Source organism: Taeniopygia guttata, chromosome 1, assembly GCF_048771995.1.
Source record: "Taeniopygia guttata chromosome 1, bTaeGut7.mat, whole genome shotgun sequence".
NCBI classification, from domain to species: domain Eukaryota; kingdom Metazoa; phylum Chordata; class Aves; order Passeriformes; family Estrildidae; genus Taeniopygia; species Taeniopygia guttata.
In genome coordinates this window covers 2,281,868-2,304,227 of record NC_133024.1, presented here as the reverse complement: position 1 = coordinate 2,304,227, position 22,360 = coordinate 2,281,868, and the positions used below count along the sequence as shown (strand labels likewise).

The following is a 22,360-nucleotide window of genomic DNA, read 5'->3' as shown; positions in this document are numbered from 1 at the left end:
GATTTCTGAATAGAAAACTGATGAATTCCAGGAAGAAGGAAAAACCTTCATTTGCAAATCCAAACTCCATTGATTTTTGAGGAAAAATTTTAAAAAATTGTTTCTGTTTTGGCTTTGTACTTACGCTTTTTAAAAATTACACAGGCAATTTTAAATTTTGATTTTTAAAGCATAAATTATCAATACATAACGTTAGGAGTAAGAAGTTCAAATTATCTAATTACTGAAATATTATGTGGAATGACTGTTAAAAAGTGATCATTTTATGTTGTTTCTTTAAACACTAATATGCCTATTTTCAATTTATTTAAGATTAGGTTTTTGTCACCACTAGGAAATATACCAGTAATCTATAATATTGTATGCTAATATTTAGGTGGAAAAACTGGGGAGGAAGGGGGAAAAAATCTTTAAAGACAGCAATTTCCACCAGCCACAACTATTGCTTTCAAAAAATGTAACTCAAATAATATCTAGCATGATTTATTTGGAAACGTCAGAGAGAATATTTTTACAGTCTATTTTTCCTCCTGTTGAATCGACTGTGCTCAGCACTCATAAATGTTGAACTGTACATGATTCAAAATACTCTGCTTTTCACAACTGTGCTACTCCAATTAATCTGAGCAAGTTGCTCATTTTTTTTCGTGCTCCCCAGTCTGTGCAGTGTGGTGGATTGAGAGCTGGTTTGTTTCATACAGCTCCAGGTGTTGAAGGTGAAGTCAGAGCCCCATTAATGCATTCTGTTCTTTCTGTTGTTATAATCAGGCTCTAATTCCTAACATTTGACTGAAGGGTACATTGATAATGTATGAAATGTCTTATTCTAAATAACAAAGAGGCAAAATGACTCTTACTTGAAACTTCACAATTCTAAAATATCCCTACTTAAACAGTTTGATCAGCTTTTACTGAATATAATGTTACAAATATGACATTTTTTTTATTAAAAAGCTACATTAATAGAAAAGCACTGAAGGTTTTTGTTGTTTTTTATATTTTTCCTGGAAACAGCTCTGATTTATTTTTGTTTTACTAAAATAGTGACTATAAACTGTACTTCAATAATGAAGTATTGGACTCCTGCTAACTGAACATCTGATTTTCATTTTCCACTCAGCTTCTATGTTTTTGACTGAACATGTTAAAATAGTTATTTTTAATTGGATTTCTGTAATTTTGTCAGACTTTTTTAGCAGTTTTGATCAAGTTGCAGTTTTATTCTTGAAAAGATATCTAAGACTCTTACGTCAAAGATACAGAGTGATTCTTATCCAAATCTTCAAGTTTTTAAATTTAAATAGTGGTTTGTTTTTTTTTTCATTCCAGTGAGTAGCTCCTATTTTTCTACATCAGTAGCAGACTCTTTGTCTCAAAAGCACCATAAACCACAGGGATATTTTGCATGAGGAGCATTCATTTTTGAGTATGTAACAGCGCATCCAATTCCAAGTGCCTTTCGTGGTCTGTGTACTCTGTGAATATATTAGGAATATTTAGTTGCCTTGAGGTAGTTAAGGGGGAAGTAGCACCAAAAGGTGTTTCTCCTCTTGTTGTCTGTCCCATCGTGCTACCAAAATGTTGAAGGTGAAGTCATAGCCCCATTAAGGCCAAGTGTGGCTTGGAATTCCTGTCTCCCTTGAGCTCAGCCTTTGGTGTGGCACTTCTCGGTGACAGAAGGAGCAGGGCTGATGGGCACCTTCCAGACATGTGAGAGGACATGTCCTTACTCACAGCCTGACAGGCTGTGAGAATGTCCTCTGCATCACTAAGCACCTTTTGTCCTGAATTAACTTTCATTCAGTGTTTTTGATAAGTGCAAACAGGCCGAGTCTTGCAAGTGCCTATTTGGTACTTTAATTCTTTGCAGCTCTCTATGTTGTGCTTGCTTAAAGTGACTGTTTAAGTTTTAGAGGGGTAGCTGCCCTTTCCTCTGTGCATGCTCAGTGACAAAAAGTCACTAACCTTACAAGTTGGTCATGGTGCTTTTGTCTCCTCATGTGTAGCAGACTTATTAAGGATGTTTGGGCTAAAGAAGAGTATTTTCAGTATTATCTGAGGTCAAGTACCTAACAGCTGAAGATAAACCATTATTTTTCTAATCTCCTTAGGTGCCCTGGTCCTTCAGCAAATTCTCTGTCTGATAAATCAAGGGAACACCTAGATGATGATGATGAATACAAAATTCCTTCTTCACATCCTGTAATACTGAGCTCACAACCGCCTCATGGTCATAATATAAAACCGCTTGCTCGGTAAGGTGATTTAGCAGCCTTGAAAAAATTTTTTTACAAAACCTCTGCTTTTTCCAAAATAACAGGATTCAATATCTGAAATTATGGTTAAGCTTGCCTGCCTCCTAAGCTTGGATTACCCATGCTTCTGTTTCATTTGGCCACCGCCACAGATATAAATCTATGAAGTTCACATTATTGAATCTGTCTTGTGTCAGAACTGTGTGGGTTTTTTGCCTTTGGATACCATTTCTATAACTTGGGGTCTTTTTTTTTCCCCCTTACACTGAAGTTTTCAAAACTTACCAGGAGATTCAACCCCTAAAACTCTCTCAAATTTAATTTTAAGGAGGATTGTGTGACTGAAATTGCCAGTCAGCTTTGAAATTCTTAGCTTTTCACATTTTATATAATTCAATTTAAAAGCAATGCAGTACTGAAAAGTATGTGAACTGGTAGCCGTATGTACATACTTTGATTCTCTTTTTGTCCAATGTATAGTTTTTTAGCTTTTTAAGCCCATTTGGTAATATATTTTCTTTGTGCTTCTTAGGAAGAGAACAGGTGGAATATGTCTCCTTAGCTTTAAATATGTTCTGAAACAATACCTCCAAACTTTCACTGCTCAGAATTACTAATGGATTATGACAAGGAGATTTGAAGCAAGGGACATGGCAACTGAAAGCTGTGACATTCCTGCTAAACTTTGCCTCTTAAAAAGATATGAATGGCTGGAATTAAAACAATAAGTCTGGAGTCACTAGGGGGGAAAAGGACATATATTTTACTGTATTTGTAGGTCACAAGTATGATATTAAAATCAAGTATTGGTCTAAAAAACTTGGACCTTCCTGTGATTAAAAATTCTGTGATGTATCGCTGTTTTTTCCCTCTCTCTGTCAGGATGTGGTGTTGAGGATCCACCATCAATAAAGCTCAACATGTCTCTCACCCCCAAATTAGCCAATAATGATTTTTAAACCTTTTAAGGTAGAATTTAAAACAGGCAGAAAAAAGCTCATAATATGATCACTCTTTGCATGCAGGTTAAAAATTCTGTCTTAGAAATCCTGGTCCAGGCTTCACTGCATAGACATGAATATTGTGCAGTTGCTAAAGCTTAATGAACTTAAGTACTTAAATTTTTTAAGTACTGTATGAAACTAAAAAAAATCAATGATAAATAAAACTCTGTTGGCTGAGCAAAAAAATGGGAAGCAAGAAGATTAAAATTCCAAGGTCCTAATCCTTTTTGCCTATGCCATTTTTATGGGATTGTGTTGTGCTTTTATATGGGAATGATGCAAATAGATTCAAACTGAAATGTTCTTGAGAAAATAAGCAGCTGGAGAAATAGAATCTTACAATTTTTATTTTACAGAAAAAAATAATTGAGTGCCTTCAGTTGACTGGTACAGTATTTTTCCAGACCCTTAGAGGCTATAGATGGAAAGATTTCCAAGTTTTCTCCAGTTTTTACTGTGCATATGGTGGGGTTTTTTACATGAATTCAGGACTTGCTACACATAATATGCCTCAGTTTGCTATTCAAGTTGCTCTATGGTTAAAACCACCAACTCCTCTTATACATTCTGAAAAGAAATTTAACTCAAACCATTCTCCTAGGCATTAAAAAAAATAGTCTGGTGTTCCACATACTTAAAATATCTTATTTTAGTTAATGTCACTGCTCAGATGTGAAAGCTGAGATAAAGTTTTCAAGAAAGAATCTGTTTCCTGGTTGATGTTGTGTTCTTTTCATGCATTTCATTAAGTAACATAGGAGGGATGTTTTGTTTCAATGAAACTTCTCATTATTGTTCATCAAAACTGTTATCAACTTTTTTTTTTAATGTTATACATTTTTAGTTCATTTCAGTTATTTTCCCTTAGTGTCACTTTCTCTTATCTCTTTCCAAAGTGTTAGTCCCTAACTTCTTGGATAGTACTTGGAGTTTTCAGTAAGCTAAAGAGCTTAAAAATTTTGTCAGAATGTTTTGTAGTTTAGAATTATGTAATTGTTCCATCCTACTCCCAAATTGATGTTGCCTTTTGTCTCCTTTGCCTGTAGATATGACAGTGCTAAAAATACCTCAAGAAAAATATAAAAAATTATTCACAGTTTTACTCTCTGGCAGATCATTGAATTGTCTGGTTTGTTACTGCTGAACGTCAGTTCAGAAATAAGAAATAAAAGGAAAGAATTTCAGCATTGCTAATTAGGCTATTGTTAGAAGAATGTTGCATTATTACATTTCCTGTCTTTTCCTAATAAAGTTTTTTTTCCAAAAGGGGAAAAGACAGAAGGCTTGCTTGTTAGTACTCATTTGATGCCCTTTTTTCTGGTGTGTACTGTTAACAGGCATTTCAGGATTGTTTGTAAACTGGTCACTTAAGTGGGCTCATCATGGACTGAATACTTCTGCAGTGGTGCCATGTGAAGTTACCTGGCTGTCTGTGGCTGGTTACATAACTGAAAATGTAGAATTCATTAAAGTAGAGTAGAAAATATGCTTAATTACTTAGTGTATATTGTGAGGAGTCAAAGGAAGTGTTGCATCCCCTGCATTTGAAAGATTGAACCAATCTAATGTCAAAGAAGCAACACTTCCTCTACCACTTCTCTGGGGGAATTAATTTATAGCAAAAGATTCTCTTACCGTTAGGGGCTTTTGTTTGTTTGTTTGTTTTTAAATCTTGTGATTATTCTTATATTTATTTCATTACTCCTAGTTGTAACTCTTGGGACCACAAATGCAATTCACTTCCTCTTTCCTGTTTATATATTTTAAATGATTCCAGACCCTTATTCATTCCTCCTTTCCATTTGGCCAAAGCTGATAGGTTTATTAATATTGTTGGTAAAAACCTCAAATCTGAAATTTTAGCTGTATATAACTCTAGCAGATTTCCCAATGTTTAATAATAATGGTGCGTGGTGGAATGGGATTTTTATCTTTAAGCTGGAGTTACTTAGCATGGTGGCTTTTTTCCAAGGAAAATTTCTAGTTTTTTCTGAATATACAGGGCCCACAGTTACAGTGAGAGGAGCAATTTCCTGGTCCTTTTGTATTTTTGAACAATATTTAATATTATGATAAGGGTTGTTCAATATTTTTCCCTGCCATATTTGAACAAAATCTTCTTACAAAAATAATCTCCAATATTTTCAACACTATTGTTGTAGGCACTCTTTACTATCTGGTTGGATGCTTTTCATATTAATTTGATATTCTTGATAAGTTTTGAGGGTAGAGTATGCTTCCATTAAAAAAAAAAAAAAAAAAAAAAAAAGCAGTAAACTGTGGTAGAAGTATCAGCAAGCCTCAGGTTTTTGATACAGAAATGAATAAATTCCTGAAGAACTGCTTTGTTAATTCAGTTTTGGGGTTTTCACTTTTTTTTAATGTTTGGCAAAGTTGAGTTAAAATTTGTTATTAACGTGTATTGTGGTGTTCTGGTTTTTTGTTGTTAAATTTTGTTTGATGTTTTTCTGGTGTGCATTGGTGTGGATAATTACCAAAATCCACATTTCCCTTTTCTCCTAATTCTGCTAGGGAAAATTCAGCATCTGTGAAAGTGAACTAATATTGAGCCTGTGATGTAACTGTGTGAATAAAGTAATGACCTGAGCTCTGAAGTGAGGACTGTGTTTAATGTTAATTCTTCCTCTAACTTGTATTGCAGCCTGTGTTATTTTAAGCCATGTCAGTGTGTCACCAAGAAGGCAGTATAATCCTTCAAAGCAGTTCTAATGAGGGTTAACCGATATCTGCTCTCAATATCTAAAAATATAAATTTTAAAATTGATGCGGCTTATTGTCCCTGATTTGTTTGCATATGGTGAACTGCCAGGTACTGCTCATTAAGGAAATCAATTAATATTTGGCTAAATGGTTGATTGCTTCCTGCTTAATATCTATCTTCAGGGTGTGTGAGAATGGCCAATGTACAAATGGGACGCACGGTGCTACTTCTGAGACAAAGAAATCCAAACATCCGGAGTCGGGTACGTTTTGAATTTTTGTGTTGTTTGCTGACAAGACTGACTCTGTGCTGCCCTAGGGGTGCAGCAGGAAAACATTCACTTCTTGTGGTTGTGTCATTCAGGAGATGTCTGTGCTGCACCTTCTGTTCCGGTACCTTTGCCTCCTGCACGGGCTCCTGCCAGAGACAACCCCAAACACAGCACTTTGCTCACCAGGACGCCCTCCGATTATGATCTTCTGGTGCCCCCTTTAGGTTGCAGATTTTTGCTGATTACATGTAATGGTTAACGCTGCCCAGATCAACTCAATGCCATGTTTACTGAAAAATACCCAGTGTTGAGTAGGTTAGGAGTACCAAACAGGCTACGAGCTAAATATTACATCTATAAGCCAGTTTTGTGTCATTTGGAGTCTGTTTGTAGGGCCTCACTAGAGAAACACAAAAAGGTATACTAAATCTGTATTCCAGCTATACAGATAAGTAAAAACCATTTCCCCTAAAATAAATTTTAATTGTCTCTTACTAAGAAGTTTGAGCATTGAAATTTAATGCAGCAGTAGAGCGTTTTTTCTACTGTAGCTTAAATAATTCTATTTAGTTTATCAAAAACAAAGAAGAATACCAAAATGATGGTATTTAAGTAAAAAACCAAAACCACTAGATTAAATTAATAAGTTAATTTCTACGATTTTTTCCCCCATCAAGGGACAGTTCAAAACTTACTGCTGTCTACAGTCACAAATCTCTTTTTTCCAACCCTGGTTTCTGTTTTGTTCTACACAAAAATCAATGATCTCTGTATATATATTGGTGCTATGCTTGGGGACCACCCACAGTTTCATTGACAAATTCAGTTGCATGGTTGTGTCTGTATGTGTCAGCATCCAAATTTCTGGTTCCATAAAAGCTTTTGAACATTTGCCTTGTTCCTGCACTGTGCTCTCTCTGGTCCCTGAAGTGTTCCTGAGATGCAGGAGAAATGAAGGCAAAATAGCACATAAAAATCACAGTGCTTGGTAACTCTAGTCCTGCTTTCACCACCTTTTTATAAGAGGTGCATTCTTTTGCCAAGCTCTAGAAATTTCCATTTATATCTGGAGTCAGAGCTTCTGAACAGCAGATAGAGGTAATTTCCAGTGTAAATGTAGTAGATTGAGTGCAGTCAGAGTTGGTGTTTGTATATAAATACACTTGCTTAGCCACTGAAATACAGCTGTCACTCTACAGTGATACTCAGTGAAGCTTTCACTGTAGTACACTCCTGGCAATTGAGTCACTTAAATCTCTCCTTCCATCCAGAAAAGAAACTGAGCACTGCAAAAGGGCATCCAGAGCATGTTTTAGAAGAGGACTGTGGGTATTAGCAGGGAGGTTCACAGTTTCATTACTGGAGTCACTGAACTGCTCAGATCAGCCATAGGAGTAAAGGCCTCAGCAGCCAAAGAAAAATAAAGCTTTATTTTCTATTCTGCAGTTCTTAATGAAGTTTTGCTCATCTGATAATTCATTTCTAAACTGCAGGTGAAGATGCATTTGATAACTCACCCCCCTCACTCCCTCCACCACCACCACCTGCTCGGCACAGCATGATTGAGCACACAAAACCTGCTGGCTCAGGGAGCCGACCCTCTTCAGGACATGAACTGTTCCTTCATTCTGGTAGGAATACAGAGGAAACAGCATGTTTTATTTTATTTTCCTTTCCTTCAGAGGCATATCTGTTCAGTGATAAAGTTGTCACCAGGCCTTAGAACTCATTGTACAAAAAATACAAAAAACATCAAAATTTTAAATGGTGGAGGTGAAGCTACTCAGAAGTTAGAAAGACTTCAGTTTTCATTATCACAAAGTAATAAAGTGAGGTCAATATTTGTATACCAGGCTAGAAAATTTGTAAATTGTAGTTTTCTGTTGTAATCTGTAATATTAGTCTGTATCTGTCAGCTCCATTGTTTTCAATAGTAAAACATAATTAATGGGGGATATTTTCAAGTTGAAACTTTAAAAGAAGTTGCAAAATAAGGGAAAAGAATATTCTACTTTGTTAGAACTGTAGTAAAATTTTGCCACAAAACTATATTGTGAATAGAGTTGCTAGGTCCTGGGATTCATAACCTTTTTGCTAAGTCAGGCTTTCACCTATCTTTCCCTGTAAATCACTGTGATACATTCAGTCTGGTATTTTGCTTATAAAAGGTATGAAAACTCTGTTTACAATTCATGATTATTGTCTTTGAGTTGAAAAGGGTTTGATTTTCAGGTTAATGAAATTGAATGCATTTGCTGATTATGATACAGATTACAGCAGGATTTTTGTGGGTTATAGTGCACGTCTGTGAAGTGATTTTTAAATTCTTTTTTCTCTGTGAAGCTTTCAAAGGATGTTGGTATCTTAAGTTTACCTTTTCTGTGAATATTTTCAGGGATGACCTGCCTTGTGGTGGGGTTAGATGTTGTCTTCCCCCTCTCTGTTTTACTTAGAAGCTCTATGGAGGGGGATAAAGTGAAATATTTGGTGGTAGTTTCACAGGAAGGCCAGAATGGGATGACAAGCAGTCATGTGCCAGCTGCATGATGGCCAGACAGGTTCCCTGGTGTGTGGCTGACCTGTGTGAGTGGAACTCGCTGTGGGGGGAAAGGAAACCACTTTAGGTTGAAGTGCAGTGACCTTTTATGGAATGTTTTTATAATGTGTGTTTTGCTATCAGTCAAGGCCTGACACTGAGTAATTTGCTAAAGCTTTGTGTATTTTATAATGCAAATTCAACTCAGTGTGTTACTTTCTCATCGAATTTGCTGAATGCATCCAGGTGAAAAGACTTAGCTCACTACAGAATTTAAAGGTAGATGTTCATAAATACAGTGTTGTTTATCTCCTACACTTCAAAATAAAAACAATGTAAACTTCAGCAGTCTAGTCTGAATGAGTGCCTCAATTATATCATCTGATGCAGAAACACACAGTGCATCATTCAGTTATGATGGGAATGGAAAGGAAAAATAGCAGCCCTCATCCACAGATGCAAACAAGCTCCATCTGCCTGTGCCCAGTGCCCAGAAACATGCAAAGTTTTAAATGTTTAAGTGTAACTTCCAAATAATCTAAGAACATCACTGATAGTGTTAAAAAACATTTAATAGCTTTAAAATAAATATCTGGAATATGTAGCTACAGCCTCGTATTGTTCTTCATATTTGCATAAGCAATACAACCGTACAGGAGCAGTTCTCATTAATCTTAGCAATGTATTGCATCTAGTTAGGCATGCATGGTTGTGTGAATTGGTCTTTTTTTATTCATATGGTATTTCTAAAGCCATATTACTCACTTTGCATCTTGTCACATAATCTATTGTAGAAGATTTATGATGAGTTTTTGATGATTGGTTTCCATACAAGTCTTGAGGGTGATTTCTCAGCTATCCATCAGAGCCTGTCAGGTTAGAATAATAATCTCATCATCAACACCAGCCAAAAGTTGTTCTCACATACAAAACAAACACTCTGCAAGTACTGAGGCCAGGGCAGAAGCCAGATCCAGGATGGTGTTGCACTTGCTCAGCAGCATCTTTGGTAGCCAAAGAAAAAAGAAAAGAAGGGGATGATATATCAGAATTGTTTATTTCTCTCATTTTTCAAATTCTGTCCCTGTAATATTTACCCATAGGTGGGACTGTTTGAATAGGAAATCAGCCCTGCAGTCTTTGTGAACTGCAAAGCACAGAAGTGTAATGAAGCTCTAAGCAAAATGAATAGCTGAAATGTTTTCAGTTGTGCTGCTTCAGGCATTGCAGCCTCTTCCATGCTTTCCATGCACAGTCCCAGCAGCATCAGGGTTGGGTGGTTGAAAAGTACCTCATGGATGTGAGGAGAGGAGACCACAGTCAGTTCAGGACAGACCACCTTTAAGCTGTGCTCCTGTGTTTGTCACCTCAAATCATACTTACATGTGTACTATCAATGCTGAATTTGGGGTTTTGTGTGCATATGCTGTCAGGGGACACCTCTGGATTCGTGGTTCCTCTGCATGATGGGAGGCTATTCTAATCCTATTCTATTCTATTCTACTATAATCCTATTCTAATCCCTCCCTCAAATAGAAATTCTGCTTATTCTAAGACAGTTGTTTAATTCTTTTATCACAGATCCCCATTTTGACCCAACAGTAGGTCATGTTCCTTTGCCACCTGCTCGGAGAGCACCCGGAGAAAATGTCAAAACAAATAGGACATCTCAAGACTACGATCAACTTCCTCCATCTTCAGGTAAGGCAGAAAACTGTTCTTGTAGAAAATTGCAATTTTATGAAGAATATAACGTTTCATCCATAAAGTCCAGTGAGTTTTTTGTCATTCTGGGCAACAAATGGCAATGGTAATGTTGCTTTACAAAAGTATGAAATCATTGAAGGATAACAGAGACTTAAGTTCTGCAATAGAGGTAGAAGTGGCTACTTGTTGTGTGTGGGTGTATATACTATAGCATCCATTTTACAAGCTGCCAAACTGAATGCTTATGTGAGTTATAGTGTTCCCTTATTTTTTAAGAAAGGCAGAGATTTTCCTGACACCTTTCAAGCTCGTAGGAGATCAGAAGTACTAAAAAGGAGCACAAGCATCTAATTTCCATATTTGTTTCATTTCTCCTAAACAAAAAAGTAGTAGCTTAACCTCTCTAAAGTACCATTATTTTCTGTCTCTTTTGCTAATATGTTTGTCTGAATTTCTAAGAAACTTTTAAGATATTTCTTAATAAAATAGCAAGAATCAAAATCACTTAAAATTCAGTCTTCCTTTTCAATGGAACAGGTACAGTAGAAAAAAATTCCTCTACCAAAGAAATTTTGGTTATGGTTTCAGGCAACAAAAATAGTAAATTTAAAGGAAATCTACTAAGTGGATAAAAAAATAACAGTATTACCTGTATATCAAAGTACCTTCACCAGTTTTTAGACAAATTTTCTTTTCTTTAGATGTGCATGGTGCATGGGGAAGGGGGAGGATTGGCCCAACCACATTATTTTCCTGCATGAAGAAGCCACACAAAGAAAAAGCCAAGTGATGTTTTGTACCATTAATCATTCTCCAGATAGATAAAATTTTGTGTGGAGACCTTTTATGCATAAAGAAAAGGACTTTTCTCTAATCTTTCAGTTGTAAAAATCACCATTGTTCAATTGAAGCATTCTCAAGTGGAAAAAAAAGATATATAGTAATTGCAATCTCCTCCTCAGAAATCCAGATTTTCATACTGCTGAGGTATAGGGGGAAAAAAGAGTAAGTTTTCCAACTTAAATGGGGGGAAATTTCTGTAGCTCTCTTTAGGCTTACTTGTTTTTTTAATGAATAGCATAATTGTGAATTAGTGTGATGCCTTTGGTAAATGCTATCACTTTTGGGAGAGTATCTTTACAAATATAGTTATTTCTCTTTTTATTTTACAATTGTTGGAAGAAAAGAGTTTATAATGCTTTATATGTGGCATTGTGAGGGATCTATTTGTCTTAAAATGCTCAGTCAATTTATTCAGGGTGTTTTGGGTCCTCTTATAATGCAAATTATGACAATGATGTGTCATATCTTACTTTTAAAACTATGGAGTTTTCCTGCAATTCTCGCACTTCTAAGATAGAGCAATTTTTAATTTTCCTAAATTACTGCAAGATACTTGCTAGTTAAGAACTTGGAGCTTTCTGATGCTACTTAATACTTTTTGATCTGTTTCCCACAGCCATCGTCTAAAACACTCACGTGTCAGCTTTTGCTATAAATATCATTCTGAATCAGCATGATATGCAGCAAGATATTCCGTTTAATTTCAATTAGATGAAAACTATGTGATAGATCATGTCATTCTCTTAATTGGAAAGTTGTTTTTACGGTGTCAGTAATTCCAAAGGACAGAACTGATGAGCTACAGGATGAACAGGTTCACCTTCATCTATGATTTAAAAAGACAATGTTGAGAGCGTAACTGTATTCAGAACTTTGGTTTTGCATTTATTCTGAACTAATCAGCTCACTTAAGAAATTCTTCATTTCAGTGCTTTTTGTAAGGTGGTTCTCTGAGCTAGCTGAAAGATAAATGGAGTTCACTCTAAAATCTAATTATAATTTAGCCACTGGGTTCCTAGAGTAGCATGGACAGTGCCTTAATGTCTCTGCTTCACTTTCACTGTTTTTAAGATTGCTGTCGTGATGTTTAACTGAATCCTTAAAGTCTACTGAGTAATTTATTCTAATTCAGATACCCAGTATTGAACACTTCAGAAATAGTACCCACTCCCCCAGAGGCATGGTTTCTCAAACTTCTTATATACAACTGTTGAAAATTACTACAAAAAGACCAAGAAAAAGAGATAAGACTTGGGGGTGCTGTGGATAAGAGGTGGGACATGAGCTGGCAGTGTGTGCTCAGAGCCCAGAAAGCCAAAAGGGTTGCATCCTGCTTTCCTGGGCTGCATCCAAAGCAGCGTGGCCAGCAGGGAAGAGGAGGGAATTTGGGCACTTCTGCTCTGCTGTCATGAGACCCCACCTGGAGAAACGCATCCAGCATAAGAAAGCCATGGAGCTGCTGGAGTGAGCCTGGAGAAGACCACCGAGGTGATAAGAGGGAAGGAGCACCTCTCCTGTGAGGAAAGCCTGAGTCAATTTGAATTGTTCAGCCTGGAGAAGGGAAGGCTTTGGGGTGACCTAATTGTGGCCTTCCAGGACATGAAGGGAGAGGGACTTTTTACAAGATCGGGATGAGGGAGAACTGAAGGAGATCAGAGGAGGTATCAAGAATTTGTTCTTTACTGTGAGGATGGTGAGGCCCTGGCTCAGGTTGTCCAGAGAAGCTGTGGATGCTTCATCCCTGGAAGTGTTCAAGGCCAGATTGGATGTAGCTCTGAGCAGTCTGGTCTAGTGGAAGGTGTCCCTGCCCATTTAGGGGTGGGATTAAATTATCTTTAAGGTCCTTTCCAGCCAAACCCATTCTGTTATTCTGTGATATTGCTAATAATTATAGAGTATTTTAACTAAGCACAGCCAATAATAAGAGTGAAAGGAAGAAGAATATTAAGCCTCTAATTGATGTCTGTTCTCTATTTTGCTGAACTTAACTATTCTGTAAGATACAGATTCAAATGATTGGTTAATGTATATGCCTGCTGCCTATTCATTCCCTCAGTTGACCTTATGAAAACACTTGCTTGCAAATTTGGATTTCTTTTACAAGAATATTATTCCAAGGTGTATTTCAGTTAACACTGGAAGAAACAGTGCAATCCACAGTATTGCAAAGTACAAAGATAGTGCCTTGATGGAGCAGTAGTGGGTCCTTCCCTCACCTTCTCCCTGTTCTCTGAGCTCCTTGGAGCAGGGTCCCCTGGGTGTGCTTTGTTGCTGTACCCCAGTTAGGTGAGGTGTAGCTGCTTGCCCCTGTTCCACCAAGGGCATTCACAGCGAGCCTTTGTCACCTGCTTCTCTGAGGCTCGGTGGAAGACCAAGTGTTGGGGAAGATGAAATAGGAAAGCCTTATAAATATATCTGCCTGGCAAAAGATTTAGAAAATACAGAGATTGAGATGGTAACAAGTTGTGACATACCAAACCTTAGTTACTGAACAACCAGAAAACAGTACTACAGCCAGGATGAAGACAATTCTGGTTGAACAATGCCCTTACTTACAGATAGGTCCTGTAGGAGTCCAGGGCTTCCCTCTGGCTGCCCTGAAAGGTCTGGGACCCTGGCAGGGGTCAGGAACCCCCCTGGACAGAGCCCCCACAGACACTGGCTGTGATCTCTGTCCATGGAAAAGAGTTTTCAATCTTACAGGATGAATTACCAGCTCTGAGTGTTTGATATCAGTAATAATTAAGTGTGGCACGGGTGCAAAAGTAAAATTTTAGGATTCTAGATAAGGGGTCCAAAGGGGACAAGATGGAGGAAATTGGGTGTTCCTTGTCCTTTGTCTCCTTCTTCATGCCCTCCATGTTTCACTGCGGTGTTGGCATTTTTCTGTTGGTTCAGGCTGGGGACACACTGTCCAACGTAGGTGACAGATATTGGCACGTTATTGTAAATCCAGCACAGGTAGTTTGTGGTATTTAATGTTTGTACCATCCCACTGAGGGCAGAGCCCCACACGCTGCCCTGCAGGACAGAGCTGCGGCAGGGCAGCAGAACATGTTAGAGATAAACAGAATAAACAGCCTTGAAACCAGCACAGACCAATTATGGCTTCTGCTTTGGCAGTGGGGCTGACAGACAGAGACTTTCTACAATCTGGGAATCATTAATACCACAGATTCCAACAAGGTCCAAGGGTCAAATGGACTGTTGGATCTCACCCCAATGTATGTTGATCCCACACCTGTAACCCTCCCCTGAAGCATCAGGAGTCTGTGACCCCATTGGCCTGAGTCTTGTTCCAGCCCACCTTGAAGCCCCTGACAAGGAGTCCCTGAGGAGCCAGACACTCTCTTGGAACTTCCCTTCTCTTGGAACTGCCCCTCTCCTGGAACATCCTCTTGGGATCCTCTCTTATCTCCCTCTACCCCTTGCCTTGGCATCCTAACAAAGCCTCTCCCACTGTGCCATAGAGCTCTCACTGCTCTTCCCATGCTTTTTAAGCACTTATTAAACGAGCCTGTGTCTGCCTTTGTGCTAACCCCTTACCTAAGGGCTCAGTCTCGTGCTGAATTACAGAAATGGGAGTGGTGGAGGAAGCTGCTTGTGGTAGAAACTGTTAATTGAATTGCACAGTTAGAAAAAATTCTATTTTGAATTTTTAGTTAGACGTCTGTGATGACTGAAAATCAGAGGATGGGAGGTAGGGAAGGAAAGTTCTGCTTAATACCTCTATCTCAGTGTCCAGATGGACATGCAGCTTAGGCTTAGTATCTTTAAGCTCAGGATCCAATATGATATCCAGCTTTAGCTGAAATTTTATATGGATGTGAAGATATTGAAAGAGATGTCAGCGTTTAAAAAAATAATAATGGGAATTGAGAGGGAGCGCTGAAGATCTCAGAGTATCTGTGCTATAGAGAGATGTCGCCGTGGTGAGAATAAAATGCCTATGCTTCAAATCTGCTGACAGAATTAAAAATGACCTTTCTAAATTATGTGATTGCTTAATAAAGTTTGTTTGAAGGCTTCAGTGAAGTGAAGGTTTTAAACACTAAATAACTTCAGTTTTAAGCCTCTATTAGGCTGAGTCAAGCAAAAATATCCCCATGTAACACAAGCACAGGGAAGGATCTGATTTATGCATAAGGAATTTCTTCTATACTTCAAGCCCAGGGGAAAATGTAAAGTTTGTAAATTTAATTTTGTTTCATACTGTATAGAAATGAAGTCCATAATGGAATGTACATATTAAAACAGCTTGAAGGTTTGTGAAAGAAAACGGATTGGTTTTAAATGACGTGCCATTATTCTTAAGATAAAGAATATTATTCTTTTGCAGTCTTGAGTTTCCTAAAATAAGTGAAGTGAGAAATTTGAACTTGTTTCTGATTCAGTTTTTAGTGATTAACTGCATTTCCTGAGATATAGTTAATTTCTCAGGCAAATGTTTCATGGATCTTCCACACCTTCATGGCAGGTTTGGATCTGCTTCAGAATGTTTATCATTTACATCATTCTTTTTATCTTCAGAGAGAAAAAAAATAAAAACAAATATGAAGTAGCCCTTAGTACCATTAGGTCTTAGCTCCTTACTATAAATGTTTAATCAGATTTCTTTCATCCATTTGTCATATGAATATCACCATCTTACTAAACATACTATTAACTTTCTGAATTAAGTGGAATTAAATTTTATAGCAACATGCATCCAAATTGATGGAAAAGTAACTTGAAAGGAAAATACACCTGCATTAAACATGCTCTTGTGTGAACTGCTTTCATTTATCTGAAGTGTTTAATGCACTGGGTTGAATTATAGTTCTCTCTTTCCAGTGTTATGATAAGGTTGCAACAAACATATTAGAAATATAGCATTTCTTCCATGCCTAAAGAGTTGTCTCTGAAGTACTTAACACTGGAAAATGCCACTGCTCTCAGTGTAAGTAAACAGGAAGTATCACAGCCAGAAATTCCTCTAATTTATCTATCAAAGTCACTGTTGATAGGACTTGTTAAAACCCTTTTTGAGGGATTAAAGACTTTTTAATTTTTTAGATACTTTGCTCTTGAAAGTGTTTTTGGTGCTGTGCCTGCTTGTATTTAAGCTTCTTATTGTGGAATCAGTGAGGATAAAGGCATTTCAGTAAAGTACCAAGTTTACTTGAGCACGAAACTCTTGACTCTGAGAAGATTAGCAAGTTTGAATATTAGCTTTTTTTTCACCAGCACATCATGATTCTTGGTCACCAGCATTAACTGTGAAGGTAACCTTTCCATAGAAGATAGGAACCTGGGAGAGATTTCCAAAGGGGGACTGGAGAGGAAGGAACGTGTTCTGTTCTCCTCATGGGAATAATAGGGCTGGAGGTCTTTTGGAGAATGCACTCATTTATGTATTTATGTGTAGCTGCAGTGCATGACATGAATAGCAATTGAATGAACAGAATCTAGAAGATGGACCAATAAATCAAGGATTTTTCTCCTTCAGGCGTATTTGTCTGGATTCCTCTTGTACACAACTTATGGTCTCCAATACAATTGTAATCAAATTTGTGTCTGGGCTTTCCTCATTTGTTTGTTTTTGTACAGTTTTGTTTTTTTCTTGGGATTTTTGTTTCTTTGTGGGATTTTTGTTAGTTTTTGTTGTTTTGTTTGGTTTGGTTTTTTTACTCAGATATTCTCAATTTGTGGGTTGAGAGTGGAGAGTGTTTAAGAGTTTGACTGGCTATTTTCACTGTCTCTCCTGTTCCATCATACTTTATTTTTCTTCCAGTTTTCCAGATTGTAAATTGCATGTTCCTATATTATTATTATCATAGTATATTGCTACATTATTTCCATCCTACATTTCTTGAGGACTTCAGCTTCTGTCAAAATTTTAAGATGAGCTGTATCGGTTAACTAAAATATTTCTTTATGTTCCTTTAGAATTTTACTTTTAAAACAGCTTCATGGGGTTTGACCAACATATAACACAGTCTTAGGCCAATTTATAATGATTTTTATCTCTTTTATTTGAAACAGATGGTTCACAAGCACCAGCCAGGCCCCCTAAACCACTTCCTCGAAGAACTGCACCAGAAATACATCACAGGAAACCATACAGCTCTGACAGTTCCACGGAAAATGTGGATGCAAAAATTGCAAAACTTATGGGAGAGGGCTATTCCTTTGAAGAAGTCAAGAGGGCACTTGAAATTGCCCAGAATAATGTTGACGTGGCCCGCAGTATTTTAAGAGAGTTTGTCTGCTTTCCTCCACCCGTCTCCCCACGTCTCAATCTATAGCAGCCTCAAGATTTTCTTGGAGCATATGAATTGTACAGATACACATGTGGATTGGGGAATGAGAGGAAGAACAGAATGGAATATTTTTCTTCCATCCTTAGCAGAAGGGTGTTTGTTTCCAGCCGTTTATCAAAGGCTCCTGGCTGCTCTGATCAAGACTTATAAATATGCTGAGGCTTATGTATTTTTGCTAGCCATACTTTTTTAAATCAGGGTTGAACTTACAAAATAATTTAAAAAAAAAGTTTACTTCCTTAGAACTTTTAATCTGTGAAATGCTTTTTCTTGTTTACAAGTTGGCAAGTTACAGTTTTCTAGTTTGTGCCTGTACTATGTCATGTTTATATTCCCTGTACTTGTGGTCAGTTCTGCTGTAGCATTCCCAACAGTTTCCATGCTGACCACTCCATCAACTAAATCATCAATTTCCAGAAGTTCTGGTTTTCTTTTGGTCTTTTTTTTTTTTTTTCTTTTACAAGATGCTTTAATTGTGTTTTGCATTTCAGCTCATCAAATGCAAAAAGTATGTGGCCTTCACTACTGATTTTTTTTTTTTCCTTCTGAGATTCCTTTGCTTTTGAGAGAGGACATACCTGAATGTAAAACACATTGTTCTGTGAACTGCCTTTTTAAAGGTATTTTGACAGTAGTTTTGGACAGCTTTGTTTAACAAGAATTCCATGACCTGTAGTCTCAAGGTCTTTTATACAGTGTTTCCACAAAAAAGTCCCAACCAACAAATAAAACACTTCATGCAGCAGTGATACTGAGTTCTCACATGTAAAATCTCTTTCAAAATTGGTATTTGATTGCAGATGTTCAAAAAAAAGCCAAATGCAGCATGATAATACTGTGTTTTGATTACACACTAATGGCACCAATTCTTCATGGCAAGACTAAAAGGAATCTTTTTCCATGATATTAAAGGTATTCAGATAAATTCCAGTTCTAGATTCAGTAAAGTAGAATGCGGTTAATGTTTTGTCTGAGTGATTATCCTGTGGGTCATTGTGGCTTGGATCAGTTTGTATTAACTTGGAAACTTTAAATCTTTGATGCACTGTTAATTCCTAATGCTACTGTAGCAATATTTTTTGCAAAGTTTTTTAATAACCTCCTCCCTCCCCTGTACACTTGATAATCTTCAAGGATGTGTTTAGCACCCAAATTCTTTCACTCACTTTCCAGCTGCTTAGTTGGAAATACATTTTTGCTTTACTTGGTTAGTTATCCACAAACTTTGACATTTTATTTTTGAGCCCAAATTGATGCAAGCCAATTTAAAAATCTTCCTGATTTTGAAAGAGAGAGAGAAGACAATTCTATTCTGAGTACTTTCAAAGTTGAGTCCAAATATTTTCAGAAAAATTCTTAAGATTGCTGCTTTCTTGGTTTTTTAGGAAACTTTGAAAATTTTCTTCTAATACTATTGAACAAATAAAACCATGTGGTATTTAGAATATTTTTCTTATTTTGATATGTGATGAGCATATGAAAATTTTCAGTGTGCCAGGCTGGGTGGTGAAGTATATATTCATTATTCCCTTTTAGGTGTTAGTGTTCTCTTTCACTGTGAGCAAGTGCTAGAATTTATATCACTTACAAGATCAGATCTCACCAGCCAGTGCATTTGCTGTAAAGATGTTTTCAAAGACAGCACGTGGCTGAACTGCAGGTTTGAAGTAACTGAGAACACCCATTGGAAATTACTCTGCTATCTCAAATTTCCATTGTTTAACGAAAAAACTTGTTCTTAAAACTGATTAAATTATTTTGTAGCATCACAAAGCATAGTATGGATATTGTTTTAATCTTCTTCAGTGATAAAAGATGATCAGGAGAATACAGGGTATAGGGAAGAGCTGCTGCTGCATTTGGATTTAAGCAAATGCTTCTGAGTTTATGTTGCAGGAAAAGACATTTGCATCTTCCTGTAATTGTTCATTCCTCAAGTACAGCTTAGGAAAAGTTTTGGTGTAAGTTATCGTCTGTGCTTTTGACTCAAGTTAATCTCTTTCCTCTGTTTTGGGAGAAAATTTTGTGTCTTATGGAACCCTCTTGTTCATTTGGTTTGTTTGCAACATCACTGTAGCATTTTAGCTAGCTATAAATTGAAAATGATTCAGGCAATTAAATTATACACTCTGGTTGTACTGGAATTACTGAAATGAGGTTCTAGCATAACTGCCAGCATAGCAATGATGAAAAAAAAAGCACTTTACAAGGACGAACAAACAGTCTTCAGAATGAGTTTTGAAATTTTGAATTGTAATGAAGAACTCATTTTCTCCTTTTTATGCAGCAGCTTAGTATAAATTACATCCTTATATTTCAATTAGAGGCTGGAACTGCTGCCTGATAGATTAAGGTTTTTAAAGTTTTCCTTCTTTCTGGTTGTGACCATTTATTTTTTTATTATGTGTTAAAAAAACAAACTTGATTAGCAATATTTTGAGTGGTAACTTGAAAAGATTTCCATTGATCTTTAAATGAGTGTGCTAATAACACTTCTAAATAGTGGAACGTGCAGACTGTTTCAGACCTGTTCTGGTTAGTAGTTTGAAAGTCAAACAGCAAAATCGCCTTGCTAGAGTGTTGATGTTTACTCTGCAGGAATTAATAGGCTTAAAATAAATTAATCTGGCTGGAGTCTAGTTCTCTAAAGACATAGTTCTCTAAACATATTTTTAACCTTTGAAAGACTTAGGGTTTGAGCCTGGCAGTGTGTTATGCACTTATATAACTTTAAGGAAGACTGACTTGAATGAGTGCTGGGGTGAACAAAGTTGATTAAACTCAGAAACATTTTAAGTCTTTAGACCATCCTTGTGTTGTCTGTTGGTGTCACCTTTTCTGTCCTTTTGGCTGAGTTACTGCATTTTGAGCAAATTGGCTGAATGAGAAGTTGAGTAGAGCAAGTGGACAAGCAGCACAGATCTTTTCCAAAGGCTTTGTGTAGGAAATATTTAAATTATGGTAAAGGAAACTAATATAATTAGCCATGTTAATGGCTTGTCTGGAACCCTGAAATGGCCACTGGTAAAATTTGTTACTGTCCAGTATCTCAAGAGTGCATCTGGCACAGCTTTTTTACAATGTGAATTTAGGAAATTTTGTACCAGGATCATTTCTTCTGTTGTATTTCTCTCATTTTCAGCTTGAAGCTTTACTTTGCACTGACAACTCTGACCTGAAATTTGTGTCTTAAATATTGACAAATTTTGAAGCAAATGAACACCGTATTCAAAGCAAATTCAGGTGCTACCTGATGACCTGGAATTCAGCGTTTTTAGGAGTGACTTCTTGAAAAAGGACTTCAGCAGTTTCCATTTTGAAGGATTTTCTTTCAAATAACTATTTTATCTGAAAATGCCTTTTATAAACTTGTCTAATGTGGCAAATTTAGTGATGTGTTCAATTAATTTATATTTTATTCAACATTCTTTTTAAATTTTGGTTATTATGTATGCTCAAGTTCTTTAACTGTTCATGTAAGGTATTTTATAAAATTAATGTTAAGAGAATGTTGGGTTGGTCCATGATTTTTCAAGACTCTGTCTCTGTTATTGAATATTATCACTTTTCATATGATGGTTTAGCAACATAGCCTGTCCTGTGTAGGGGCCTTAAAAGACATTGTTTTGTAAGCCACAAAAATGAGGCCTTGCTCTAAAATAAGGTGAATCATTGCACTGAGACATGTGCTTTTTATCCCCATACATTACCTCATTTCTAAATTTCAGTAGTGAAAGTTAATAAATTGGCAGTAATTTTGGAATGTGCATGTAATAGCTGTATAGCAGAAAGATGCTAACCATTAAATATTTAGAATCCAAAGTGGTGAACACATAGTCCGACTGTATATTAATTTGCAGGGTTCTTTTCCTGAAGAAAACTGCAATGACTGACACTTATATTTTTTTTTAATATCCCGGGAATTTACATTCTCAAACATTGTACTCTTAATGTCAGAAATATTTTAGCTGTGTAGAACATTTTTCTCCTGTTACTGTATCCCAACATTCTGGAAAAAGTTTAGAAAATCAAACCCCTCTGCTATGCATCACAATACAAGTGTTGCTATTCCAACCTCAGCACTCTTCCCTGTAGTTGGATTAGACCTTCAGTGCTGAAATTTTCGTGGTATTCTTCAGTGTGTTACATCCTTGTCTACTGTGTATGTCACTAGTCATCTTGCTAATTAGAGAATTTACCTATTTCTGTCATTTTTACTCTTATGTGAAAGTTAGGTGTTACTTTGTGTTACAATCAAATTTTAGCAGCTGGGTGCTCTAGGAATATTCCAGGAATTTTTATTTGATAGACCCAGTCATTATTCTGTGTGAGATACCTGCCTTCATTAATCAGTTTCAGTAAGTTTCCATCAAGAAATTGATAAGTTTAGATTTTAAAACACTCTGTGTTACTGTGACATATGAACATTCCATTTGCCCTTAGATGATCTCATGCCTAGCATTGTCTCAGTGATTATACAGATTCTCTGCTCTGTATCTGAATGGCCCATGAGCATGGTCATCTAAAATGGATTGAGAATTCTATGAGAAAGATTGTTTTCTTTATTATCACTGGGGTTTTTCCTGTTCCCTTCTTGACCTGGAAGACCAGGTCTTATGGTCAGGGATGAAGATGAAATTCATTCTCATTTCAGCAGATCCCTGTTTTGCTTCTGAGCTGTGAAAAGAAACTAAGACAGATGACATCTTCTAGTAATAGT

The 22,360-nt window shown here is 36.7% G+C and overlaps 1 protein-coding gene across 3 annotated transcripts in view; it reads left to right on the top strand.

The window, feature by feature from the left end:
- Nucleotides 1-21,149, top strand: part of CBLB (Cbl proto-oncogene B) — a 121,139-nt gene extending 99,990 nt beyond the window's left edge. For 2 of the 3 annotated variants that reach the window (XM_030283564.4, XM_072935197.1), the window contains 6 exons: nucleotides 2,112-2,255; nucleotides 6,164-6,243; nucleotides 6,345-6,476; nucleotides 7,746-7,883; nucleotides 10,370-10,489; nucleotides 17,363-21,149. In XM_030283564.4, the coding sequence (XP_030139424.4) occupies nucleotides 2,112-2,255; nucleotides 6,164-6,243; nucleotides 6,345-6,476; nucleotides 7,746-7,883; nucleotides 10,370-10,489; nucleotides 17,363-17,625 (877 nt within the window). In that variant the 3' untranslated portion in view covers nucleotides 17,626-21,149. The remainder of the gene's footprint in view (nucleotides 1-2,111; nucleotides 2,256-6,163; nucleotides 6,244-6,344; nucleotides 6,477-7,745; nucleotides 7,884-10,369; nucleotides 10,490-17,362) is intronic. The other variant, XM_030283610.4, reaches the window with a different exon arrangement.
- Nucleotides 21,150-22,360: the final 1,211 nt, after the last annotated feature.